A 26,669-nucleotide genomic window follows, 5' to 3' on the forward strand; every position below is an offset into this window, starting at 1 on the left:
TCTGGTTTTTATTCTGGGACGGGGTGCTGCCCCACTCGAGCTGGGGGTGCATCCCCCCTTTCCCTGGGGTGCAATCCCCTCTACAGTGGGTCAGAGGAACATTTTGGGGTGTCCAAGGAGGGGGTGTCAGTGCAGCCACACTCCCGAGTCCAACCCAGCCAGGAGGAAACTGGTTGTGCCATAAAAAGTTGTGGCCTCTGCCTGCTGGGAATGTCAGCGGGCTCGGCTTTTCCCTGTGGATTTGGCTGCTCCAGGAGCAGAGGAGAGGGAGCGAGGAGCCTGGAGCAGCTTGTGCACCCACCCCTTGGGCCAGCACAAGGCATTTATTTCAAAGGTGGAATGTTTTTTTCCCCAAAACCCCTGACCCGAGTGTGCCGTGGGGCTGGAAAAGCCCGGCTGCCGGCAGAGCATGGCCGGAGCGCAGGGCAGGGGAAAGGCTTTGTCACCCAGCACGTGCTATTTAATATTTAATCCTGGCGCTAATTAAACTATGTACAGCCGCGCCTGAATTCCGGAGCCCTTCTCGGCTCAGGCCCTGTCCGACCGGGACCGGGGCCAATCCCGGGTGGAGGGGACCCCCCCACGGTCCTGCCTGAGGCGATGGAGGCTGCTCAGGTGGGTTTTGGAGCTTAAAAATAAGAAGAGATCCTAGAAAAAGGAGGGAGGTGGGAGTTTGGCGGCGGTGGGAATGCCAGCCGGAGGCACTGTGGGCTCGGTGACGCCGGGACAGCCGAGTGTTGGGGTTGGATCCTGGTTTGGCACCGAAGCGTCGGGGTTTAATCCCGCTTTTGCTCCGAAGAATCGGGGTTTAATCCCAGGTTGACATTGAATCCTGGTTTGACACCAGAACATCTTGGGTTTCATTCTGGTTTGGCGCCAGAATATCAGGGCTTATTCCTGGTTTTGCTCCTGTGTGATGTTCTGGGAGGCATCAAATTTGCCTCTGCACCATGAGTGATTCCCTGGGGAAACTGAGGCACCACCACGCAGCCCATGGGAGACAAGGGAGTGGGCAAAGGGAAAACTGGGAGAATCTGGGACACGTGGGCTGCGCCTGGCAGCTCCTGGCGCGTTTCAGAGGGTGGCTGTGTCCTTTCCAGGTGGGGCAGGAGATGGGGGCTGCTGTCCCCGCTCCCTCCCCATGTCACCGGCCAGGGCCTCCGGGAAGGAGGGATTTTCCAGAGGGACGACGACCCAAAGTCCCCGGGAGCTGGGTGAGGACGGTGCTGCATAAATACCGCGGGGTTAAAGCACTCAAGGTCGGCTTCTCCTCCAGCGGGGGGGATCAGGCAGTTCAAGTTTGGGCTGAAAAAGCCAGGAATCTGCAAAATCCCAGAGGATGGGTTATGGGAGGGCCCAAGTGGTGGCTCCCTTGGGTGTTCCTCAGAGCTGGTGGCCCTGGGGGGATGCTGGGGGTGCCATGGGCTGGTACTCACACGCTACAACACACGGGAGTTGCTCCACTGTCGCTCCCGGCCGCCCTTGGACCTCATCTCCTGGACAGCACCAGTCTGCAGAGAGGACCTGTCACCCCCCTGTGCCACCCCAGCACCCCAAAACAACACTGACCACCCAACCCTGACAGCCAGCACCCCAAAACAACACTGACCACCCAACCGTGACACCCAGCACCCCAAAAGAACACTGACCACCCAACCGTGACACCCAGCACCCCAAAAGAACACCCACCTCCCAACCCTGAGACCCAGCACCCCAAAACACTCACCTCCCAATCCTGAGACCTAGAACCCCGAAACAACACCCACCTTCCAACCCTGAGACCCAGCACCCCTAAATCAACATCCACCACCCAACTGTGAGACTCCACCACCCCAAAACCAACACCTACCACCCCAAAACCACCACCTGTCACCCATCCCTGAGCCCAGACACCCCAAGGCTGAGCCCCAGCCCCCCACGGCGTGGGTACCATGGGCAGCCCCTCTCCCGCAGCCATGTCCCCGGAGCCGATGTGCGTCAGGTGCACGAAGTTCATGGGCTCCCCGATCATGGAGCGGTCGATCCGCCTCCTCCTTTTCTTCTGCGAGGGGAAGAAGAGGCCATCAGCCCCCCGCTGACCCCAGGGCCCTGCCCGAAATGGCAGCACGGGAGGTACTCACGGGCTGGGGCTTCTCCACCACGCAGCAGCCCAGCTTGTGCCAGAAGTCGCTCATGCTCGCGGTGCTGGCAGCCAGCGTCCCCCCGAGCTGCCGGGACCCCTGCGCAGGGTCACTCCATGGGGACACAGCGTGGAGAGGAGCAGCTGGCTGTGAGTGGGAAGGGAGAGCGATGTTTCCAGGCCTGACCTCCCCGAATTAATCCTCAAGCGACTTCCCATCAACCAACAAAAAGCAGAGAGCCCCCAGCAGACCCCTGGGGTCACACACGGACCATCCAAGGGGACACCTGTCATTGCAAGGAGGTCCCCAGGGAGTCCCAGAGGTTGGAGACGTACCAGGGACCCCTGGGCATCGCACAGACACCCCCAGAGCTGTCCCCATGGCCAGGGCTGGATCGGGGCCAGGCCTTGTCCCCCGCTCCAGGGCAGGACACAGCTGAAGGATGCTGCGGCAGGATGGGGGGGATGGAGGCAGCCATGGCAAATCCCAAACTCCCTGAGCCAGGCAGCTATAAATATCCTTTCCGAAAAGGGGCCGGAGCCTGAGCTCTTCCGCTCCAGCTTTTGAAGCGCAGCCGGGCGAGAAATAAACAGGGACTGGTGGGATTTTAGCCCAAACTCCCACGGTACTGCCTGGATGGGCGAGGAGATGTGGAAAAGGGGGGTTCACCCCCAAAATGGGGGTTAACTCATGCCAAGGAGAGATGACTCCCTTGATGCAAAAGCCCCCGGTGGCACTCAGGGAACTCACCCGCCCACGGGGGGCCGTGGCCGGAGCTCAGCCCGGTATCAGCCACGGGAGAGCCCCCAGGCACGGCCGGTGGGTGCCGGAGCCGCGGCAAACGGGACGAGCTCCTTCCTCTGCCCCGGCGCCGGTGCCGCCGGACGGACCAAAGTCCGGCCGCACTTCCTGCTGCTGCCAGGGAGGAGCGGGGCCGTGGGGCAGCCCCCCAAAACTGCTCCGAGCCCAGCCTGGGCACGGCCCCATCCACGATCTGGCCCCGTGGACCCCACGGAATCCCCCCGGTAACCGGGCATTCCCGTGCACCCATGGGGTGGGTGCCCCCTGTGCTGCTCCCATCACCACCAGCTTGGCACAAGAAGAGCACCCCTGTGTCCATGTCCCCGTGTCTGTGCCCGTGTCCGTGTCCGTGTCCCCGTGTCCGTGTCTGTGTCCCCGTGTCCGTGTCCATGTCCGTGTCCCCGTGTCTGTGTCCCCGTGTCTGTGTCCGTGTCCGTGTCCGTGTCCGTGTCCGTGTCCCCGTGTCTGTGTCCGTGTCCCTGTGTCCGTGTCCCCGTGTCCCCGTGCCCGTGTCCCCGTGCCCATGTCCGTGTCCGTGTCCGTGTCCCCATGTCTGTGTTCGTGTCCGTGTCCCTGTGTCCGTGCCCGTGTCCGTGTCCGTGTCCCCATGTCCGTGTCTGTGTCCCTGTGTCCGTGTCCCCGTGTCTGTGCCCGTGCCCGTGCCCGTGTCCCTGTGTCCGTGTCCGTGTCCGTGTCCGTGTCCGTGTCCGTGTCCGTGTCCCCGTGTCCGTGTCCGTGTCCCCGTCCCCAGCGAGCCCCTCCGCCAGCGCAGCACCGGGGCCGGGCAGGCTGCCACACGTCCCGGTCGGTGCACACCGGCTCCGTGCCCCCTGCCGAACGCAGCTCTCCCCCCTCCCCGGCTGCGGGGCAGATGAGGAGGGGGCTGCGTTTCCTTCCCAGCCCGACTTCCTGAATTTCCTTAGGAACCGCGGCCCCGGAGGGCGCCGGGATCCGGCAGGGCCTCGCCGGGGAGGCGCCCCCCGAGCCCCGCGCTGCGGCCGCTGCCGGGGCTCCGTGGGGAGCCGCCGGTGAAAGCTCCGCGGCTCGCACGGCCACGACCCCTGCCCGCGCCCCCCGGCACCCGCCGGGGCCTGGCGTCCTCGAAAGGGCCCCGGCGGCTCTCGGCCCGATCCCCGCTCCGAGGGTCGCACGCCCCCCGCAGCCCCGGCGAGGAGCCGTGCCCGGGCTCAGCCCACCGGGGCCGCTCGGCGGGCCCGGGCAGGGCGGCTTCGGGCCCGGCCCTGCCGGCACAGGCAAAATGACTTCCCGGTTGGGAAAGCACCGCTCGGCTCTGCGTCACCGCCGGGCTCCGGCAGCGGGGTCCGCCCCGAGCCCCCCGCACTGGGGTCACCCACTGCGGGGTACCCGCTGGGGTCTCCGCAGCTCGGAGGGAAAGCCCCCGTGCGGGGACGGGGCTGGACGGGGTGAGAGTCCTGGGGTGCCCCGGCTGCGGGCCCGGGACCCCGGGATGGGGCGGCAAAGTGGGGCTTGCTTCGCGAGCTTCGGTGCCGGCTGCGACCCCCAGGGCAGCGGCTGCTCCGCGGGGCTCCGCGCACTCCGGGGGTCCCAGCAGCGTTCGGGACCCCGCGGGTCCTGCCCGGGTTGGTGGGACCCGGCAGGCCTTGGGACCCCGGTGGTCCCGGTGGGGCTGCGGATCCCGGCAGGACTCCCCGGTTGCACCAGCGAGCTGCCGGGGGGGTGGTCCCGCCGCCCCGCTCCCGTGCCGGTGCCGATCCCGGTGCCCTCTCCGCCTTCCTGCGGCGGTTCCGGGGGCCCTTCCGCGGGGTCGCACCCGCCGGTTCCCGTCCCGGCGGCGGCCCCATTACCTGTCCCGGCGCGGGAGCGGGTCCCGGTGCCGGTGTCCGGCTCGCAGCCCCACGCGTGGCTCGGAAGTCCCGGTCCCGCTGCCGGTGTCCGGCTCGCAGCGGCCCCAAGCGTGGCCCGGGCGTGCAGGTCCCGATCCCCGTGCGAGCCCCGCTCCCGGTGCCGGTGCCGGAGCCCCGCTCGCAGCCCAGGCGTGGCTCGGGGGTCCTGGTCCCGGTGCGGGTTCCGGTGCCGGTGCCCCGCTCGCAGCCCGAGGCGTGGCCGGGAGGTGCCGGTGCCGGTGGCCGCTCGCAGCCCCAGGCGTGGCCCGGTGCGGACGCGGCGCTGCTCCCGCCGCCCGGCGCGGCTCGGCCCGGCCCGGCCCCGGTACAGCGCCCTCCCCGGGCACCGCCAGCACTGCGGGGCTGCGGGAATGGGATCCCGGTGGGAGCGGGGGTCCCGGTGGGAGTGGGAGTTCCGGTAGGAATGGGGGTCCCGGTATGAGAGGGGGTCCCGGTAGGAGTGGGGGTCCCGGTATGAGAGGGGGTCCCGGTAGGAGTGGGGGTCCCGGTAGGAGTGGGGGTCCCGGTAGGAATGGGGGTCCCGGTATGAGAGGGGGTCCCGGTGGGAATGGGGGTCTTGGTAGGAATGGGGGTCCCGGTAGGAGTGGGGGTCCCGGTGGGAATGGGGGCCGTGGAACCCCTCAGCGCCACCCTGCAGCTGGTGTTGAGTGGTTTCACCATTTCCAGCCCGGTGCCCTTCCGCTTGCACAACAACTGGTGGGCTGCTGCCACCGCCACAGCCTGCCACTGCCACCAGCACAGTCCTCCCAGTGCCACACCACAGCCTGTCACTGCCACCAGCACAGTCCTCCCAGTGCCACCAGCACAGTCTTCCCAGTGCCACCACCACAGCCTGTCACTGCCACCACCACAGTCCTGCCACTGCCACCAGCACAGTCCTCCCAGTGCCACACCACAGCCTGTCACTGCCACCACCACAGTCCTCCCAGTGCCACCAGCACAGTCCTGCCACTGCCACCGCCACAATCCTGCCACTGTCAGCAGCACAGTCCTGCCACTGCCACCACCACAGCCTGTCACTGCCACCACCACAGTCCTGCCACTGCCACCGCCACAATCCTGCCACTGTCACCAGCAAAGTCCTCCCAGTGCCACCACCACAGCCTGTCACTGCCACCACCACAGTCCTGCCACTGCCACCGCCACAATCCTGCCACTGTCACCAGCAAAGTCCTCCCAGTGCCACCACCACAGTCCTGCCACTGCCACCAGCACAGTCCTGCCACTGCCACCAGCATAGTCCTCCCAGTGCCACCAGTACAGTCTTCCCAGTGCCACCGCCACAGTCCTGCCACTGCCACCAGCACAGTCCTGCCTGTGCCACCACCACAGCCTGTCACTGCCACCACCACAGTCCTGCCACTGTCACCAGCACAGTCCTGCCTGTGCCACCAGCACAGTCCTGCCACTGCCACCAGCACAGTCCTGCCACTGCCACCACACTGTGAGCCTGAGTGTCCCTTCCTGTGTCAGCCCCCAAATCCCAACCATCCCCACTGCTCCCACTCCAGAAATCCTGAACAAGGCAGCACTGTCCCCACTCAGTCGGGTCTCTGTCCCACGCCTGTCCCCAGCCATCGAGTGGCCCTGGCTGATAATACCCCAAGTGTTTGGGACCTCGTTTCAGCTGAAGAGCCTTTTTTTTTTTTTTTTTTTTGGTGTTTGTGCTGCCAGAGGACACTGTCCCCCTTGCAGCCCTCCCAAAACCGCGGGGCTCAGAGCAGTGCCCTCATTGCTACGTCCCCTTGGGGGGTTCAGCCCCAGGTCCTTTCCCAGAGAGGGACATCACAGTCTTCGGGCTGTCACATGTGAGCAGGTGACAAGACCTCGAAGAGCAAGGAGATGGGTGACATCCAGCTTCTTATGAGGTTGCTCAGCCAAACTTCACCCCATGGCCTGGGGTACTCCCAAAAAGAGCAGCTCAACCCCTTGGAGGGATCAGCATCCTTCAAAGGGCTCCCAGGTGGAATTTTCCATGTGCCAAGTGCTGCAGGGGCCCAGCTGAGACCAAGGGTCTATTTTGGAGCAGGAACATGGGATCCTCTTTGCCCATTACCGTGCTAGGAGGTAGAGGAGGAGGAGGAAGAGGAGGCAAAAATAGTCTGGCTGAAAGCCGAGCACTGGCAGAACAGCTTGGCACCATCAGAAATGAGCTGTGCGCAGGGAACAGGGAGGAAAATAAAGAAAAAAAACCCCTAAAGCACCAAAAGAATGTTGATCTCAGGCAAAACCCAGGGAGAGGAGGGCAAGGGTTGCCCTCAGCATCTCAGGTGGATGGATGTGGCCTGTGCCCCCCAAAAAGGGTGTTTGGGGTCTCGGTGGTGCTGGGGCAGGGAGATTCCCTGGTCTGAGGGGTTGCATCGGGGTTTTCTTTGCTGCACCTCCAACACCCGGGGTCAGCTGTGGGGGAAAGTGGGTGTGAGGTGCCCCCACCCGCCCTGGGTGAAGCCCCCCCCTCAGCCCTGGCAGTGATTGATGCCAGTTTGGGTTGTCTCCCTCTATTTCCAGTTCCATGTCTGGCTGGGATATTTTTGCCGTGTGACCTTAGGACCAAATAGTCTCAGTCTCAGATTAAAAAAAAAAAAAATTAAAAAAAAATATATATGTGTATAGTTTTGGGGGGTTTCTTTGAGCCAAATTTCCCTGTGTTTGACCCGCACAGTGCCCTCCCAAGGTTTGGGGATACCACAGCACCCCATATCTTCCCATGCAGGTAAAATAAATCTTTCCCAGCTCTTTGCAGACCGAAAATTATTCCCCCCAACACGGAGCTGAAGGCTTCAGCAGTTCAATACATCCTCGGCTTGGGGGTCCAGCGCGCAGGATCCCCCCCACTCCCCGCCCCTGCCGTCCTCCCCCTCCCTGGCGCGGGTGGGAGCCGCTGACTCATCTGCCATCATCATCATCCTCCCCCCACGAGGAAGGGCACTCGGAGGGGCTGCATTGCAGACCCAGCCGAGCCGGCAGACAAAAGCGACGCTGCTCCGCCCGCGGCTCCCCGGTACAAAGAGCCCGGCCGGCGCCGAGCTCGCCGCTGCAGCACCGCGCCCTGCGCAGGTAAGGGATGCGAGCCGGCCGGGATGCTCGGCCACAGGATGCTTTTTGTTCCGGGAGGGATTTGGGTGGAGGGGAACTCCTGGAATTTCTTTTTGATGGGGGGGAATGAGCCACAGCCAGCGGGGATTTAAGTGGAGAAAGGTGGTTTTGCTTCCATGGGATGAGCAGAGCACATTGAGACCGTGGGAAATGCTCTTTTTTTAGGGGTGTCACGCGTAACAAGAGGGGTTTTCCCCCGACATTCATTCCCTTTTACTAGATATTTTGTTATTTCATTTGTCACTAAACTCTCTTTTCCCCTCTTGTCACTAAACTCCAATTTTTCACCATTTGGAGCTTAAAAATCCATGTCCGCAACACCCATCACCATTAATAAATCTCTGCTGTCGTGCTGCAAAAACTCACAGACAGACCCCCTAGAGATGGACCTCCCAGGGATAAATTCCCCGGGAAGAGATTATTTTAAAGTCCTATGGCTCAGTTTACCCGGCGGGGGTGACACAGGAGCCTTTCACAGCCCCTGAGTGACATCCAGAACCTTAAATTTAGCAGCTGACCAGCATTCAGCGCACTGACAGGGCACGATCCAAAGTATGCCTGAATCATCCTTGAGAATTCTGCTTTCTGAGACTTAAGTCAGGGAATCAGCAGGGAAATGAGGATGGTTTGGGTTAGTCTGCTCTTTTTTCCCCACCTCCGGTGCCAGTCGAGGAGGGGAATGACACAGCCCTGCCGGGGAGAAGCCGGGCAGTGACTCAGCTCCCGCCTGAAGAAGCTGATCCAGTCTCGTCCGGCCCTTTCCCAAATTTTGGTGGCTCGGGGTGGGGCTGCAGGGGGAATTCTGCAGCAGGGACGGACGGATGGCACGGCAGGGATGGGTGGGGTGTGGTGGGGATGCTCCTTCCAGCCCTTTCCAGAGGGTTCGGTCATGGGAGGGAGGGATGGGGTGGGATCGGGGGGAGGGGGCTGCGCAGGGACCCCTCCCCACTGCCCACTCCACGGGGATTCGGCACGGGGAGAGCTGTGGGGGTGTGGAAAAAGGGTTTGTTTGGGTGCTGCTCTCCCACCTCTGCTCCCCGGAGCCGGCAGGATGATCCCCACCCTGCCCTCCCCTCCCATGCTGCCTGGATGGGGAAACTGAGGCACGGCGTGACAAATCCCTTGGGCCCCCTCCGAATGACGGTGCAGAGAAGGGTGGGGATAAAACTCTGGCAGAGCTCAAGCCTGCAGTTAGACCCAGCCTAGAATCAAACCTCCACAACCCCATTCTCCACCATCAACTCCTTTTTAGGGGATTATCCCCTTTTTAGGGGTTTATCCCCTTTTTAAGGGATTATCCTACGGGGTGGAGTCAACATGGCAACACCTGAGATTTCTGGCCACTTTGGGGCAAACTCCTGTGTGTTTGGTAGAGCTTTTCTCTTCCTCTTCTTTCCCCTCAAGCCTTCCACAGCCTGAAAATGCTGGACACCATCAGCAGCCAGTACGACTCCTTCATCTACTGGAGGATGCCGATCCCGCGGCTGGACACGGCCGAGCTGGAGGGGCTGGGGCTCGCAGACATGGCCCTCTACAAGCCCAAGGCAGGGCTGGCCAAGCTGGGCGAGCGGGGCGGCCAGGACCTCTCCCAGGAAGAGGACACTCTGCTGCAGTTCAACAGCTTTAACTTCTGGCGAGCTCCCATTGCCAGCATCAGCTCCTTAGATTTCGATTTAATTTGAAGCCCTCCCTGCCCCTCCTCACCCCCCTGCTCTCTCTTTTTCCGCCAGGCATGCCAGGATTTGGTTTTGTTGTCAGTTTGGAGGCTGTTGGGTTGTGGGTTTTTTTGGGTTTTTTTTTGGTTCTGGGCAGTTTTGCCACTCCTCGCTCGCTCAGCAGCTCACCGCGGCCTCGACGGTGATGGGCTCCCCGAAAATCTCCAACCCTTCTCCCCGTTTTCCTCCTGGAATCCCAACGGTGCCAGCAACAGCTGGCAAACACGAGGGGAGGGGGCAGAAAAAGCCCCCCCATTGCCCCTCTCCGTTCCCAGAGGGTTTGGGAGGTGCCACCGCCCTGTGTGACAATTTCTCAGCTCATTTCTCGTGTGCTTTTTTTAAGAAACTCATTTGTGCAAATGAGGAGCAAGGGGAATCGCCCTCGTTTTGCAGAAAGCATCGACCCTCTGTGCTCCCCTGGCCCAATTTCTCAAAATTCCTCTTTGTCCCTTGACCTTCCCCTCGGGAATGTAAGGTGGAAGAGGCAGAGATATCTTCTTCTCGAGAAATATAATCACTTTGAGCCTTGTGGTGTGAGCCCAAGCAAAAGAAAATATGTCCAGGAGGATAAATAGACATGGAAATGCACTGAGCTTGCTTAGTGGGGTCAAGGCTGGGTGTTTATTGCCCCAAATTTGACTTTTTTAATCCTTTTTTAATGCCCCACATGGTTTATTCCCAGTGCAACTCCTGACTGGGACAGATGCTGGGCACATTTAGGGGTCTGGAAGGGTGATGGGGCAGAGCTGAAAGATGGATCTTACCCTCAGATGAAAATATTTCAGGTTTTCCACCCACTTAAACCCTTTAAAAACAACAACAAACAATGCTGCATTCATTCAAGCGGAAGCCTTGAGTTTTCTCCGGGGAGATTTTCACCTGCTGAGGTTTATTTCTGAGTGTCAGCTTAAAACTGGGGGGCAAAACCCAACCTGGAATAATTTTTGGCTTTTAAACAGGTTTGGGGTTTTTTTCCCTCTCCAAGATTGTTTTCTGGGATTGATTTGTCTTCTTGAATGTGCTTTTTTTTTGGGCTTGATTGGGATGAAGTGATGTGAAGCATCCCAAAATCATCCTGAGAGTTGGGGGGTATATGGCTGAGGCAGCACTTAAAAAGTGCCAGAAATAGACAAAAAATTGGAAAAATCTGCATTCTACTACGAAAATTGGATTCAGTCTCCTGTAATCTGCAGAAATAATCGTGTGCTGATTTTGAACCATCTGTGTAAAACCAGAGACGAAAAATGTAAACTCTCCTCTGCAGAGCTGTTTGACTTCTGTGTTCCCAGCTAGGAAAACCTGCAGGAGAAGTATTTATTATGAAACCTTAAATAAAATCAGTTCAAAACATACACATTCCTGTGGACATGTAGACTGACAAGGTCTTTAGCATTAAAATGTCTCAAATCTCTTTACAGCGAGCTGGGAACTCACCCCCGTGTTTTCACACATGCTGTGGAAGACTTAAGTGTGGAAAAACTAAGTCTGAAAGATTATTATAAGCACATTAAGGATATTATTTACACTTCGGCTTTTCAAGCCTCACAGGAAAACACCCCAGAGGAGAAATAGGCTCCAGACCTCCAATTTTACCTCAAAAAAAGGACATTTTGGGCAAGTTAGGGGTAACACACCTAGGAGAGGGGGGTTTGGCAGCTTGAGGGGAGTTAAATCCTGGACTGGAAGGCACTCAGAGGGGACAGAGATGCTCAAACTACTGAAACACACACATCTAAACACAAATATATTTACAAATCCTGGATATTAAAGTTCCAAAACACACCTAAACCACACCGCCTCAGCGAGGCGTCGCCGCCATTTTATACTTGGCGCAAAAACGCCTCTGCCGGATCTAACTCCAGGGACCCCCGGCCTCAGTCACGGCGCGCCAGGACTGCTTGGTATCCTTCCGCCAGAGGAAAACACTCCCCTGCCAGGCCTCTCCGACGGCCTCAGGGCGGGGAGAATGGCGCAGAAAATAAAGAGAAATCCCCGCGTTCCGCACAGTTCCCGCTGCGGCAGAGCGAGTGCGGGGCCAGCTCGAGTTTTCTGCGCCGCCTCGGAGGACTCTTTTGTCACAAGACTGTATCCTTCCGCTGCCTCACGGGCTCGCTGCCGGGGCCGCCATTTTGTGAGGCGGCGACGGGAGGGGCGGGGCGTTGTGAGGGGAACCGGGGCCGCTGGGGCGAGGGGGAGCCCCGGGAGGGGCTGTGGGGACTTCTGTGAGGGGCAAGGTGCGGTCTTGGGGGTCTAAGGAGATACGACCCCTGTGAGGTGTTCAGAGAACTCCCAGTGAGGGAGTAGGCTGAGGGACCCTCTGAGAGGGGCGATCTTGGGGGTCTGAGGAAGGGGGATCCCTGTGAGGGCCTTTGGGGACCCCTGTGAGGGGCAAGGCTGCGATCTTGGGGGTCTAAGGAGAGACAACCCCTGTGAGGTGTTCAGAGAACTCCCAGGGAGGGAATGGGCTGGGGGACCCTCTGAGAGGGGCGATCTTGGGCGTCTAAGGAGAGAGGACTCCTGTGAGGGGTTCAGAGGACTCCTAGGGAGGGATGGGCTGGGGGACCCTCTGAGAGGGGCGATTTAGGGGTGTGAGGATGGGGGATCCCTGTGAGGGCCTTTCGGGACCCCCATGAGGGGTTTTGGGGACCCCTGTGAGGAGCAAGGCTGCGATCTTGGGGGTCTAAGGAGATACGACCCCTGTGAGGTGTTCAGAGAACTCCCAGTGAGGGGATGGGCTGGGGGACCCTCTGAGAGGGGCGATTTAGGGGTGTGAGGATGGGGGGACATCCATGAGGGGTTCAGAGAACTCCCAGGGAGGGAATGGGCTGGGGGACCCTCTGAGAGGGGCGATTTAGGGCTGTGACGAAGGGGGACCCCCGTGTGGTGGATGCTCGCCCAGAGAGCAAATCCCATCACAAACATCCCAGCTTGCCCTTCATTCTTAACACCACTGCGAGTTCTCAATCTCCTCCCTTCAGCAAACGCCAAAACCACCTCAAGTAAGGTCTTCGAGGACCTCGAGTGTGAAAACCTTGGAGGGAAAAAAAAACCAAACAAACAAACCCTAAGATTGCTCTCCAGTAGAGGGCAGATGGGTATTTAGGAAAGTAAAAGTGCTGAAATGCAGCCAAACACGCCCAGCTGCTGCTTCCTGCCCCTGAATGTTTTCACCAGGCGAGGTAAGGGAGGAGGATCCTACCCCTGGTGTAAATAAAGGTGGTTCCAGTGCGAGTGGCTACTCCAGGCCCTGCTCCAGGGCTGCAGAAAATGGATTTGCCTGATTGCAACAGAGGAATAATGAGAATTCCTGCCTCTGCCAAATCCTGAGAGTGAACCGTGTTGCTTTGCTCTTCACCGCCAGTGTGGAGTGTTTTGCTTTGTGTAAATACTGAGTAAGGAAATTCCTGGATTAGCAGGTCTAAGGGATGTGTAGGTTACTCCTTATTTATTCTGTCCCATATTAGATGGGAATAAATAGGCTTCCAGTTATTCCTTGAGCCTTATTTTGGCAGGCAAAACCCATTTAGCTTGGTTCTAAGTGCAAATTCTTTTTGAGTAATCCCAGTTTTTCTAATCACTCATCAAGTCAATTCTGTGCATTTGGGGAAACCCAGACTGCTGCTTCTCTGCAGTCTTGAGGCTGCTGAAAAGTTTTGGGAAGCTTTTTGGCCTCAACCTGCAAACACTTCTGCCTGTGAGCAATTCTTTGGTTAAGTGGGACTGCTCACTTGTGTGAATGTTTGCTTAGTAATCAGAGAGTACTTTTGAAATTCCAGATCCTGACATTCCCACCCAGAAAGGGCTTAGGAACAGCCGTGTCTGCTGCTCGGAGAGGTAAATTTTGTATTTCCCACGAGATGGCATCAGCAACCGCTTTAATTGTAACAAAACCACTTCCAGATAAAGAAGTCTTGTCTCTCTTTCTGATTTTGAAATGGGAACAAGGATCTTTAGCTGGGCTAAAGGGGAATCTGGTTACAAGGTGCTGAAAACTCCAGCCTTGGGCTGTTTTCACCTGCCAACCCAGGTATTCTGTGAAACCAACCTGACAAACTTGCTAAATCAGGAAAAGAAGAGAGAAAAAACACGTTGCAAGGGTTAAATGAGAACTTTAGGTGAACTTCCCTCTGTGTGCCTATAATCTGTTGATCTACACTAGGGCTGAGGAACAGGATCTCTTTTTTTCCCTTTTAAAGAGGAATTGTGGGTTCTGTGCACTGAGCTTGCGCCCATTTGGGTAATTTCCTGTCCCATTCTTACGGAGTTTGCATTGAATAGGAGCTACTATGGTCAATTGCAGGAAGAAACATTGTTTTTGGGGCTGAGAAGGCTTGTTTATCTCATTTCAGTCAATATCTCATTGCACTGAGCGTGCTTTTTGGGTGATTGATTGATTTAATCCCAGTTCAAACTTAATTAAAGCAACACTGATGGATACCAATAGAAATAACTTAATTCTTATTACATTTTAAATGAGCCACCATGTCTGATGTTGCCATATGCAGCCCTTGATGTGCTTTAATAGTTATTTTTTAAAATAAATAATAAAAATGGAAGCCCACTGCTGCAGAAATGGATTGACTGGAACATACAATCCTGGATAAATAGTTCAGAGTGAAATTGTCTCAAATGTTTCCTGTCCCCATGTTGAGGCTCTGACAACTCCTTACAGAAAGGTTTCTGTTGTTTTTTTTTTAAATCATCTTTTATGCTGTTTGACCTTTAATTAACTTTGAATTTAGGAATTTGATAAAGTGGAAGTTTATCTAATCCCCTCACTTCTCAATTCCGTTCTCTTCCCCAAAGGTAAGCATTTTTTTTCTAGAGTCTCGAGACAAGTGATTTAAATTCTTGAAGCTGCTGGTGCCACAGCTCTGATTTGTTGACCCGTGGTGCTCGAGTGTTTTCCTCTCTGGCACCCAGCACAGGTCAGGTCCCAGTTTCCTGCCCTGGGAGCAGGATGCAGCCAAGGGAAGGGGCAGGGAAGGAAGCTTTGCAGAGCCAGGGCTGCTGAACTGCTGCTTCCAACTCCAGGGCTTTTAATTTGTGTGCTGGTCCTTATTAATGTGCACAAAATAAAATTATTAAGGCTGGAAAACACCTCCAATCTGACCTTCAAATGGACTCGGTGATCTTGGAGGTTGCTTGGACCTTCCAGCTACGCTGGGTTTACCCTGAAAACTTTGTTGTGCTGAGCTCTAGGGGTGTTATTTTCTTTCTCCTGCTAAAACCTACTGTATTCCCACATTGTTTTCCACAATCCCAGGAGTCTCAAGCCACACACTGGAGCCTTTCCCCTTCAGTTTCTATTCAAGGAAGAGAGAAGGAAACCCTGACTATTTTCTCTGGTGTTTGCTTTACTTCCCGAGGTAAGAGGGAGGAAGTGGTGGAAGCAGGAGCTGTGGATTGTGCCACCTGAGTGCCACTGTGCCCAGAGCCACCTGTCCCTGCCAGCCCCTGGCAGCAAGGTGAGGAGCAGCTTCAGTTCCAGAGGGAAAACATCCCAGCTCCTGTGAGCCTGTCGGGTCTGAGTGTCCTTGGGGTTTCTCTCAGCACCACCTCAACCACGCCGGAATATTTTGGGTTTTTCCTGGAAGCCCAACGCCCTCGGGAGGAGAAATACCAAGTTGTTGTCTCTTTGGTAGAGACTGTTCCTTTACCCTGTGGGGAAGGTCCCAGCCTGGGAGTAAATCATCAACTCCAACCCGTTACTCCATCATTTCTCTAAAACTTCATCCTGGGCCATTCATATCAGCCTCAATCCGCCCTGTCCTCCCATTAAACCGCCCGGGGCACTGTAATCTCGTTATTTTATGAGACAGATACAAATGGTGTTCAGCAAAGCAGGGCACAGCTCCAGAGCTCTGCTTTGTTTCCTCAAGGGATGTCATTCCCCAGCCTTGCCTACTACCGCCAATTCTTCCAGCGTGTCCCAGGGATACTCGATTATTTGGATTAACTTCGGGGCAGGAAAAGAGGATTAGGAAGCAGAGCAGCTCTTTAAGGCATGCATGGAGACGGGTTACATCAGTTCTGTCTGTTTACAGACTTGCCCTGCTGAAAAACAATTTTCTAAAGCTGTTAATTATTCTGAATTATTTGCCAAATTACTACAAATCATTCCTGGCTTGGGACCCACCAGGAAGACAAAGGAGGAACTGTTTAGGTGGTGCTACCTTCAGTCGCTCACATGAGCTTTCTCCTCCCTGCTTGGCCAAACTCTGCCTTCCCAAAGCAAAAACTCATGTTTACAGATTTAAAATATTTATTCTCTGGAAATGTGCAGCTTTTGCATGTGCTTAAAGCAGCTTGGGGGCTTAGAGATGGGAATTATCCAGGAGAACTTTCTATTCCTCTCCTTCACCCTGCCTGGGCTGGAAGTTCCATTATTGAGGCATCAAAATTATACTTATTTTTCCTCAAGTGGTTCTTTTTAAGGTGAAAAATTTTGACTTTGGATTCTGTCAGCCCCATTGGGGTGAAACACTCGGATATTTCAGACTTGGAATTGCCTCCTCCTGCGAGGCAAGGAGTGGAATGAAGAGTGGATGATTCCAAGGAACACGAGGTGGAGCAGGGCTGAGCCCAGCTCTGTGACAAACCTGGAGCTCAGGGGTTTTACTGGGACCATTTAGGATTCCCAGTAGAAGCTGGGCATAATCCAGGTCTCAGCAACACAGCAGGAATGGCTCCTCATCCCTCTTTTAGGAGAAAAATGCTTTTCTCATTTCCCTCCCAACTTTTCATCGCTGGTAACTCTTTTATTTTCCTTGCACCTTGGTTCCACCTCTTTCCAACCTTTGAAATTCATTCAGGTAGGATCTCACCTACCTTCCCAGGCTGTGGGAACACCCACCAGCCTGGAGCTACCTAATGGCACTGGCACCTCCTAATCCTGGCATTTAGAAAGGAAAATTCCTCTTTTTTCCTCTCTTTTTGGTCAAATCCAGGAATGCTCCCGCAGTGCCCCCTCCAGCTCCGCTTCCTGCCGTGCCAAAAAGTTTTTTAAAACCTTGACCTGCAGAGATCCAAAGCTTTTCCACAAAATTCCACCCAGCCAGGTGATCCGATGGCTTATTCTGGGATGTCAATACCTGCATTGTTGGGAATGGGAAGAAATCCCAGCGTGCCAAAGCAGCTGGATTAGTGCTGAGCTGCCTGGGAATTCCAGCCTGAACGCAGACCTTGTGCAAGGACCTGCAAATCCCAGGGACCAGATCTGCAATGGCAACAACAATATTCTCTTGGCGTGTTGCTTTAAATATTTGCAGAGGTGTAGAAGGGATTTTTTTTTTCCCTTTTATCCATAATTCTCCCAAAATTGTTATTTTTTTTTCCCTTTTATCCATAATTTTCTTCTCCCAAAATTGTTAATTTCTGGATTGAGGCAACATCGAATGTTTGTCACATGAAGCATCTCACACTCTCAGGGAAAGCCATCCTTCACCTGTTTCTTGCAAGAAGAAAACACTCAAAATAAAAATTTCCCTGGTCTTACAATATTTAGGCAAATATTCTAATTCCCACACTGGCCAGTGGTGTAAACTGGTGGCACATGGAAATCCAGATATGGCAGTCTGGCAGTCTGCTTGTCTTTGGAGATACAAATATCACTTTTTTTAAACTAAAATTTTGATTTTTAAAGAACTAAACCCTTTTTTTAACACGCAGCTGATCTCTATTGTGCCTTCCCCACTGCTACCCTCAGTTATTGCCATCCTTCTCCCCAAAACAGGTGATTTTGCCAAAAAATCCCTTCAGCTGGGGAAAAAGCTTCCCCTTTGGAAGAGGAAATGAAAAATAAAAAGTCCGTAGGGCTCATGGGGACTGGTTTGGGTTATTTTTGGAGGAAATAAAGCTGAGGATGTTGTCACCTTTCAGAGGGGAATCCCCTGATTTAATTTCTGGAAGGATCCGTGTACCAAAACTGAGGAGGATTTGATCTCTGCCTGGAATTCAAGCCCAGCTCTTCCACAGAAAAACACCCAGGAGCTTTTTGAGCCAAAAGCAGCATTTTTTTGGTCAGTAAATTCCCTCCCACGGGAGCCCAGGCCGGGCTGTGCCGTGTCAGGGCTTTTCCTGCCCGCGCCGTTCCCGAGCCTGGCATCGCACCCGTGCCTGCGTGGGCCGGAGAGCCCTGGCTGTGCCCTCCCAGGAGCGCACTTTGGGGTTAATTAGCACACTCTGGGGTTAATTGGACGCGTGTTTCCCTGCTGTCGGCTGTGAGTGGTTTCACTTAGCCCAAATCTGGCTGGGATGAGTGGGGAAAGCCCAACTCCGACCTTTGCAGACACCCGGGAAGGGAGAAACCTGGGGAGTCGGGCTGAGCGTGGGGCACCGTCCCTTCCACCCCATCCCCTCCTTGGGGCAAATCTAATTATTTGATTAATCCGGACCTTTATCACATTGTTTTGGTCACTGAAGAAATCGGGGACAGATTCCCTGAATGCTGGGACAAGAACACAAAGGCTTGGCCCCTCCTTTTCTAGCAAGGCAAAATGCTTTGGAATGCAGATATTTCAACATTTATGCTCTTTTTTTTTGTTCTGTATTTTTTTAATAAAATCTTGTGCCACTGTTGTGGTGCCCCAGCTCAGCCCTGGTCCTACACAGTAGGATGGGCTGGGCCATGTGTCCCCCTTCCTGGTGTCCCCAAGGGGTGGTGACAGCAACCCCCATCCCCCCCTCGAACAGAAAATAAATTAGAAATAATAAAAAAAAAAAGCAAACCCGGGGGGACGGGAGACACGGAGACCTTGTCACTGCAGTGTGGGGACACGGGGATCCCTGTCACCCTGCTGGGGGCTGTCCCGGTGCCACGGGGACGAGAGCTGGGGCAGTGGGGACCCTGCACCCGGGGAAGGTGACGGCCGGGGGTCCCCCCAGGCTGCGCTTGGGGTGTCCCGGTGGGGTGGGGGGTCTCAGGGCCGCCCCGGGGCCGCGGGCAGCAGCAGCGGCTTGGGGAGCACGGGGGGCTTCAGGGACAGGGAGCGCTCCAGGGCGGCGGGCCGGGGTCCCCAGGGCGCCGCCCCGGGGGTCCCCAGCGAGTGCATGCGGGCGAGACCCCCGGGCGGGCGGGCGGGGGTCCCGCCCAGCGAGCGGCTCTGCGCCAGCGGCCGCCGCGGGCGCGGGGGGCTGTCGGGGGGCACGTCCAGCCGCACCGGGGCCCGGTCGTGGGGCCCGAAGGGCGGCGCGGGGCCCGCCCCGCGGGGCAGCACCCGGTTGGCGAAGGAGCCGCTGCCCGGAGGGGTCGCGGGCAGCGCCGAGCCCCCGTGCGGCCGCGGCGCCGCCTCCTCCCGGGCAGCCCTGCCCGGGGGTCCCGGCCCGGGCGGCTCCGCGGGGCTCAGCGCCGCGCCGGGGCCGCGCCGGGGCTCCCGGGCCGGGGGCGGCGCGGGGGGCTCGGGCTCGGCGGGGTCCCGCGGCGGCGGCAGCGCGGGGTACAGCCGGGGCGCGGGCGGCTGCGCCGGGCTCCGCGGGGCGGGGGGCGGCTCCGGCGGCGCCTTGGGGACGGCGGGGCGCTGGCAGCAGGTGGCCACCAGCCCGCTGGCCAGGGCGCCCAGGGCGAAGGCGCCCAGCACGCAGCCCACGAGCACCGGCACCGGCACGGTCGCTTCGACCCCCGGCCCGGGGTGCCGCACCCCTGCGGGACCACCCGTCAGCCAGCGGGAGGGCTGATACCCCCCCAGAGACCCCCCGATCCCGCTCACACTCCCGGGGTTCTCCCAGAGCCCTCCCGCCCCTGGGGTCCCCCTCTCATTCCTGGGGTCTCCCCTCATCTCTCTCCTGTTCCTGGGGTCCCCCCACTCCAGGGTCCTTCTCCTTCCCTGGAGTCCCTTTTCCACCCTTGGGATCTTTATCCCACCCCAGGGGTCCCTCTCCTATCCCTGGGGTCTCCTACTTGTCTCTGGGGTCCTCCCGACTCCGTAGTCCCTCTGCAGTCCTTGGTGCCCCCCTCCCCAAACCCTGTGGTGTCTCTGCCACCCTTGGGACACCCCTCCCTGGTCCCCAGGGTCCCCAGACAATGTCACCGACCATGGGCCAGGTCTCCATCCTCGTCACTGTCCTCTGCAGCCCCTGTGAGAGCAGAGCAGGGTCGGGGCAGGCTCCCCCGTGTCCCTTGGAGCCACCCGCGTCCCCTCCACGTCCTCCCCATCCCCTGGCATCACCCAGGTGTGCCAGAGCCACCCCAGTGTCACTGTGGTACCACCTGCATCCCCCCATGACCTCGTGAAATCCCCAGACATCCCCAGTGCCCCCCGTGCTCCCCCACTTCACCTTGGCAGGTCCCGCTGATCCCGAGGGATCCCTCCACGTCCTGCTGGAAGCCACTCCTGGGACACAGAGGGGACATCACCCTCTGTCCCCGGCGTGTCCCCGCACGGGGCAGGGCCGGTCGGGGATGGGAGGGACACTCACGGAAGGTCCTCGGAGAAGGGGACGCAGCCCCTGGAGGGCAGCCAGACACAATAGGGGTCTCGGGCAGCCAGGCAGCTCCTGCGGGGACACGGGGATGCGGCTGCCATGCGTGTCCCTGTGCCCTTGGACGCTTCCGTGACCTCACACACCCTGTGTCCCTTGCACACTCACGCCTTTGCACACTCCCCTGCCTTTGCCCGTCCCCATTCCCTCGCCCATCCTCGTTCCCTCACCCCGCACGGCCCCGCTCACCCTCGGCAGGAGCCGTGGCGGCTGCAGCGGCTCAGGGGCAGCCGCAGCAGGCACCCGGCGAAGGCCACGATCAGCTCCCGGCCCGGCAGGTGCAGCTCCAGCCCCAGCACCCGGCTGGGGACCCCGGCGCCCCGCGGGCTGCGGCACCTGCACCCGACAGCGCCCGGGGTCAGCACAGCACAGCCCCCCAGCACCCCCAAACCCCCTCAGCACTCACAGCCCCACAGTGCCCAGAACCCACCCTCCAGACCCCCACTGCACCCCCAAACCCCCTCAGCACTCACAGCCCCACAGTGCCCAGAACCCACCCTCCAGACCCCTACTGCACCCCCAAACCCCCTCAGCACTCACAGCCCCACAGTGCCCAGAACCTACCCTGCAGACCCCCACTGCACCCCCAAACCCTCTCAGCACCCCCAGCCCCTCAGTGCCCAGAGCCCCCCAGCACCACCAGCTCCCACGGTGCCCAGAACTCACCCTGCAGACCCCCACCTGCACCCCCAAACCCCCTCAGCACTCACAGCCCCACAGTGCCCAGAACCCACCCTGCAGACCCCCCAGCACCCCCAGCCCCTCAGTGCCCACCAGCTCCCCAGCACTCCCAGCACCCACAAGCCCCCAGCATCCCCCGAACCCCCCCAGACCCCAGCCCTGGGCACCCCATGCCTGCCCCTCACCGCCCGGGGTCGTAGAGGCTGATCTCCTCCAGCAGCAGCGTCGTGGCACTGCTGTTCCTGCTGTCCCCCGGCTCCCGGGTGTCCCCCGGTGCCGGGGTGCCCCCGGGGCGCTGTGCAGCTGCCAGGACCTTCAGCAGCCGCCCGTCCTCGGCGCCCAGGAACAGCACGGTCTGGTTCCCGCGGGGCCCCGCACCCGTGTCCACGGCCAGCTGGGTCAGCCTGCGGCAGGACACGGCCTCGCAAAGCCGGGCCGGGGCTGGGCTTTGCTCGGGGGCTCCCTGCAGCCTCCCGTGGCCCCGCACACCCTTCACGGGAGCCTTGGGCAAGGAGCGACCCCAGCCCGCAGCATCCTCACACCCTGGACCTCCTCACACCGGTTACTCCCTGTCCCCGGGTCCCCACGGCCACTGCAGCCACGAGTCCATCCCACCCCCGAGGCCACCCTGTCCCTGAGGCCACCCTGTCCCCGAGACCACCCTGTCCCCACGACCACTGCAGCCACGAGTCCATCCCACCCCCGAGGCCACCCTGTCCCTGAGGCCACCCTGTCCCCGAGACCACCCTGTCCCCACGGCCACTGCAGCCACGAGTCCATCCCACCCCCGAGGCCACCCTGTCCCTGAGGCCACCCTGTCCCCGAGACCACCCTGTCCCCACGGCCACTGCATCCATGAGTCCATCCCACCCCTGAGACCATGCTGTCCCCACAGCCACCCTGTCCCCGAGGCCACCCTGTCCCTGAGGCCACCCTGTCGCCGCACCTGGTGCCGGTGTGGGTGAAGAGGGGCCGCCCGCCCGCGGGGCGCACGGCTCCGTGCAGCAGCGGGTGCTCCTTGGCGAACAGCAGCGTCTCGTCAGGGAAGTCCCCGGAGGTGACAACGCCGGCAGCGGGTCCCAGCCTGGCACAGCAGCCCGGCCTGCGGCACAGCCCGTGTGGGGACGCGGCGCCCGCGGCACCCGGGGGTGCCCCGCTGTGGGGTGGGGGTACCTGGGCTGGTACCTGGGCTGAGGGACCCTCTCCTCTGGCACTGGGGTCCAGGTGGCCCCGCGGGGCTCGGCGAAGGGACCCTCGAACGACCGCTCCACGTCTGCCAGGTAGAAGGCGCAGACGGCCGAGCCGGGGATGCTGCGGTGACAGCGAGGGGGGGACAGGATGGCTTTGGTTTGACCAGGGCCCCTCCGTGTCCCAGGTTTGTCCCCATGCTCTGTTTCCCTGTGTGCTGCCCCTCTGCGTCCCCACGTCCCCATGTGAGTCCCCCTGGGCAAGTCCCTCTCCGTGTCCTCATGTGCACATGTGAGTCCTTACTCATGTCACCATCGCCCTGTCCCCGCATCTGCATGTCCCCATGACCCCACATCTGCATGACCCCCTGACCCCACATCTGCATGACCCCATGACCCCACATCTGCATGTCCCCATGACCCCACATCTGCATGTCCCCACATCTCCATGATCCTACATCTCCATGTCCCCACATCTGCATGTCCCCACGACCCCACATTCCCACATCCCCACGTCCCCACGTCCCCACGTCCCCACGTCCCCACGTCCCCTGTCCCTGCCTGTTGGGTTGGGTGCCAAAGAGGGCGAGGACAGCGGGGCGGCCGTGCAGGGTCTGGGGGGGTGTCACAGCCTCCAGGACATCGAAGTAGAAGACGGTGTCCCCGGGCACGGCGCACTGCAGCCGCGCCTTCAGGAAGGACGTCCAGCGCCGCTCCAGCGCCCGCGGGGACCCGCCGCGGTCGTTGCGGCACACCCGGGCCACCCGGGCCACCAACACCTGCCCGGGGACCCGGCTCAGCACCGGGACGCCCTCAGGGTCACCCCCAGGGCACCTGGGCACCCCTGGGCATCGCTGCTGTCCCCCCTGGCACCTCCGGTGGGCACCCGGGGGGCACCCACAGGCCTGACACCCTGGTGAGGGGCTGGGGAGTCTCCCCTGCCTCGACCCCCCCCGGGTGCTCCCCCTGTGCCCCCCGTGCCCAGACCCACCTTGCCCAGGGCGCTGAGCTCCACTGCCACCTCCCTGAAGAAGAAGTAGACGTAGGGGCCATAGGGCAGCACCTGGACAAAATGGGGTTCTGGGGGGGCCAGGGGAGGTGGGAGGGACCGTCAGCCCCCGCCACCTCCTGTCCTTGTCCCACACCCTTGTGCTCAGCCCCTCCCCTGCATCCTGCCCCCCTGTACCCCCATCCCATCCCCACCGACCCCCACAGACCCCTGTACCCCCATCCCATCCCCACAGACCCCCACAGAACCCCTGCACCCCCATCCCATCCCCACATACCCCTGTACCCCCTCCCCTCCCCACAGACCCCCCAGACCCCCGCACCCCCTCCCCTCCCCGCAGACCCCCACAGACCCCCCAGACCCCCGCACCCCCTCCCCTCCCCGCAGACCCCCGCCCGGGTACCCTGCAGCCAGCGGGAGCTGTACTTGAGGCTGCGCAGGGGAGCCTGCCCGGGGCTCAGGCTGCGGTAGATGACGGCGTCGCTCGCCTGGAAATCGGCCACCGTGGCCGAGTACAGGCTGCCATCTGCGGGGGGGGACACACGGGGTGACCCCCGTGCCCCCCGGCCACCCCCGCGTCCCCCCGCCTGCCCGGCACCCACCGACGAAGAGGGCGACGACGCTTTGCTTGGCGTCAAAGGGGCACCGCGCCTGCCCGCTGATCTCTTCGCCCTGCCGTGCCAGGCTGCTCACCTGGGCGGGGGGGACACATCCAGAGGCCGTGAGACCCCCCCCAAATACTCAGCACCCCTTTGTGCCACCCCAAACCCCGGCACGGATGTGGCTGAGAACCTCCACTCTCATCGCACGCCTGGGAAGTGCCCTGCTGGGGCTGAGACCCCCCAGCTGCGACCCCCCGCCGGCTGCGACCCCCCGCACCCCGGGGACCCCCCAACCCCGGGACCCCCAACCCTGGGACCCCCAACCCCGGGACCCCCAACCTCGGGACGCCCAGCCGCGGGACCCCCAACCCCGGGACCCCCAACCCTGGGACCCCCAGCCCCGGGACCCCAACCCTGGGACCCCCAACCCCGGGACCCCCAACCTCGGGACGCCCAGCCCCGGGACCCCCAAACCCGGGACCCCCCAACCCCGGGACACCCAGCCCCGGGACACCCAGCCCTTGGACCGCCAACCCCGGGACCCCCAACCTCGGGACTCCCAGCCCCGGGACCCCCAGCCCCGGGACACCCAGCCCTTGGACCGCCAACCCCGGGACCCCCAACCTCGGGACTCCCAGCCCCGGGACCCCCAACCCCGGGACCCCAACCCTGGGACCCCCAGCCCCGGGACCCCAACCCTGGGACCCCCAACCCCGGGACCCCAACCCTGGGACACCCAGCCCCTGGACCCCCAACCCCGGGACCCCCAACCTCGGGACCCCCAGCCCCGGGACCCCCAGGCCCGGGACCCCAACCCTGGGACCCCCAACCCCGGGACCCCCAGCCCCGGGACCCCAACCCTGGGACCCCCAACCCCGGGACCCCAACCCTGGGACACCCAGCCCCGGGACCCCAACCCTGGGACCCCCAACCCCGGGACCCCCAACCCCGGGACCCCAACCCCGGGACCCCAACCCTGGGACCCCCAACCCCGGGACCCCCAACCCCGGGACCCCAACCCCGGGACCCCAACCCTGGGACCCCCAAACCCGGGACCCCCAGCTCCGGGACCCCCAGCCTCGGGACCCCAACCCTGGGACCCCCAGCCTCGGGACCCCCACCTGGTAGGTGCGGCACAGGGGGCTGAAGGCGTTGGTGCCACAGGCCAGCAGGGTCTCGGCGTCGCGGGGCACCAGCACGCGGATGTAGTTGTGACACTCGTCCTGCGCGGGGGACACGGGGGGACCCCGGCGTCAGCACCTTCTTCTCACGGCCCACCCCCCGTCCCTTCAAACCCCGCACCCCAAATCCTGCACCCCAAACCCCCAAACCCCCAAACCCCACAACCTGCACCCCAAACCCCCGCTGAGGGACCCTCACCTGCCGCCGGCCCCGCATGGCGCAGTTCTGCCTGTCCCGCGGCTCCCAGGTGAGGTGCTGCCAGGTGAGATGGCAGCGGGGTGGGTGGGTGGGTGGGCACCGGGGTGGGTGGGTGGGTGGGCGCGGGGAGCCTCGCCCCCTGCGCCCCCCTTGTCCCCGGGCTCGCTGACCCCGTCCCCCTTACCCGCTCCGGGTACAGCGTCCCCTCGTCCTGCCGCAGGTCGAAGGCGTAGATGTGGTCCCTGGGGGGGGCGGTGAGTGTGCAAGGGGGGGGCGGTGAGTGTGCAAGGGGGGGACGCGGGGGTGTGCAAGGGGACACGGGGACACAGGGGTGTGCAAGGGGGCAGGGGGTGTGCAAGGGGGGGACACGGGTGTGCAAGGGGGGGACACGGGGACACGGGGGTGTGCAAGGGGGCACGGGGGTGTGCAAGGGGGCACGGGGCCAACACGCCAGTCACGCGCAGGGGGCACTGCGGGGTCACGCACGGGGGGGCACAAGCAGCGACAGGGGCGTAGGAGCGTGCAAATCCTTGCACGAGCACAGCTGCGGATGCTCGAGCACGGACGCGCGGGGGAGCCGTGCCCCGGTGCGCACCGGCGGGCCCGGCCGCGCTCACCGGGCGGCCACGAAGAGCGTCCCGTTGAGCCGCAGCATCCGCTGGAAGTCCAGGCCGAGCCGGGCCGTGCCGTTATCCCCCCGGAGACCCCCGAAGCGCGGGTACGCGGCGGTGGCTGCGCAGCGGGAGGACGCGGTGAGACCCCGGCAGCCCCCCCGAGCCCCCGGGCGCCCCCCGAGCCCCGCTCACCTGCCAGCCCCACGGTGCTGCGAGGCACCAGGTCCCGCGGGAAGGACCGAGCGGGGGTCCCGACGAGGAGGAGGAGGACGACGAAGGGCAGCGGGACCCCCGGCATCGCGGGTGGGGCTGAGAGCGACCCCCCCGCCCCGCCCCGGGCTGCGAGCGGGGGGAAACTGAGGCGAGGGGATGGGGGTGGAGTGGGGACAGGGTGGGGACAGTGTTGCCAGTGTCCCCAGTCCTCGCAGTGGTCCCCATTACCCCTTCCCAGTGTCCGTACTGCCCCTGCTCCAATGTTGCTGTCCCGAAGTCCCCAGTGCCCCCGTGCCAGTGCTCCCAGTGCTCCCAGTGCTCCGGGAGCTGCTGCCCCAGCGCCCCATTGTACAGCACCCACCTGCACCGCCCCAGCACCCCAAAACACCCCCCTACACCCCGACACCGCTCTCACAGCACCCCATAACACCCCCAACACTGCAGCACCCCCACGACACCCTCACAACGGTCAGCGTCCCACGCAAAGCTCTAAAACACCCCAAAACCACCCCGGCGCAACACTCCACGGCCCCGCACAGCGCCCTACACACCCCCTGCCCCAACACCCCACAACACCCAACTCACACCCCAAACCTACCCCAAACCCACCCCAAATTCACCCCAAACCCACCCCAAACCCACCCCAAACCCACCCCGTCCCAACCCTCCACCACCCCCTGCCCCAGCGTCCCCCAACCCCCGCCCCTCGCGACCCCTCGGCGCTCGGTACCGGCTCCGCTCCCCGCTCGGTGCCGAGCGGCTCCGCCCCGGAACGGGCCGGGACCGGGCACCGGCCGGAGCGGGGCCGGGGGCGGGACCGGGGACCCCCGCGGGACTGCACGGCCCCCGCCGCGGGACTCCCCCCGCGGCCGCCCTATAGATAGGC

General features: G+C 61.1%; 3 protein-coding genes across 5 annotated transcripts; 1 reads left to right on the top strand and 2 right to left on the bottom strand.

Moving 5' to 3' along the window:
- Nucleotides 1-278: 278 nt before the first annotated feature.
- Nucleotides 279-4,951, bottom strand: CDC42SE1 (CDC42 small effector 1). Its single transcript, XM_021542084.3, has 5 exons — nt 4,748-4,951; nt 2,121-2,267; nt 1,931-2,041; nt 1,437-1,511; nt 279-1,322 (listed from the first exon to the last, which is right to left on the bottom strand). Exons 2-4 carry the CDS (start codon nt 2,172-2,174, stop codon nt 1,440-1,442), a joined length of 237 nt encoding a protein of 78 aa, XP_021397759.1. The 5' UTR covers nt 2,175-2,267; nt 4,748-4,951; the 3' UTR covers nt 279-1,322; nt 1,437-1,439.
- A 2,783-nt stretch (nt 4,952-7,734) lies between these two features.
- Nucleotides 7,735-10,970, top strand: MLLT11 (MLLT11 transcription factor 7 cofactor). Of its 3 annotated transcripts, none has more exons than XM_021542082.4 (2): nt 7,735-7,864; nt 9,308-10,970. In XM_021542082.4, the coding sequence occupies exon 2, from the start codon at nt 9,325-9,327 to the stop codon at nt 9,583-9,585; it is 261 nt and encodes an 86-aa protein (XP_021397757.1). In that variant the 5' UTR covers nt 7,735-7,864; nt 9,308-9,324; the 3' UTR covers nt 9,586-10,970. The 3 variants fall into 3 exon arrangements, with proteins under 3 accessions (XP_021397757.1, XP_085416927.1, XP_085416926.1); XM_085560801.1 differs by lacking the exon at nt 7,735-7,864 and adding an exon at nt 7,927-8,455; XM_085560800.1 differs by lacking the exon at nt 7,735-7,864 and adding an exon at nt 7,928-8,534.
- Nucleotides 10,971-17,485: 6,515 nt separating this feature from the next.
- On the bottom strand, nt 17,486-26,525 carry SEMA6C (semaphorin 6C). Its single transcript, XM_085560802.1, has 17 exons — nt 25,763-26,525; nt 25,574-25,688; nt 25,141-25,198; nt 24,957-25,013; nt 24,698-24,799; nt 23,577-23,667; nt 23,378-23,500; nt 22,957-23,045; nt 22,527-22,744; nt 21,964-22,089; nt 21,725-21,880; nt 20,964-21,182; nt 20,287-20,433; nt 20,035-20,112; nt 19,894-19,949; nt 19,651-19,692; nt 17,486-19,258 (listed from the first exon to the last, which is right to left on the bottom strand). Exons 1-17 carry the CDS (start codon nt 25,866-25,868, stop codon nt 18,540-18,542), a joined length of 2,502 nt encoding a protein of 833 aa, XP_085416928.1. The 5' UTR covers nt 25,869-26,525; the 3' UTR covers nt 17,486-18,539.
- Nucleotides 26,526-26,669: the final 144 nt, after the last annotated feature.

The sequence above is a fragment of the Lonchura striata genome, chromosome 25, assembly GCF_050655825.1.
Source record: "Lonchura striata isolate lonStrDom1 chromosome 25, ASM5065582v1, whole genome shotgun sequence".
Classification (NCBI taxonomy): domain Eukaryota; kingdom Metazoa; phylum Chordata; class Aves; order Passeriformes; family Estrildidae; genus Lonchura; species Lonchura striata.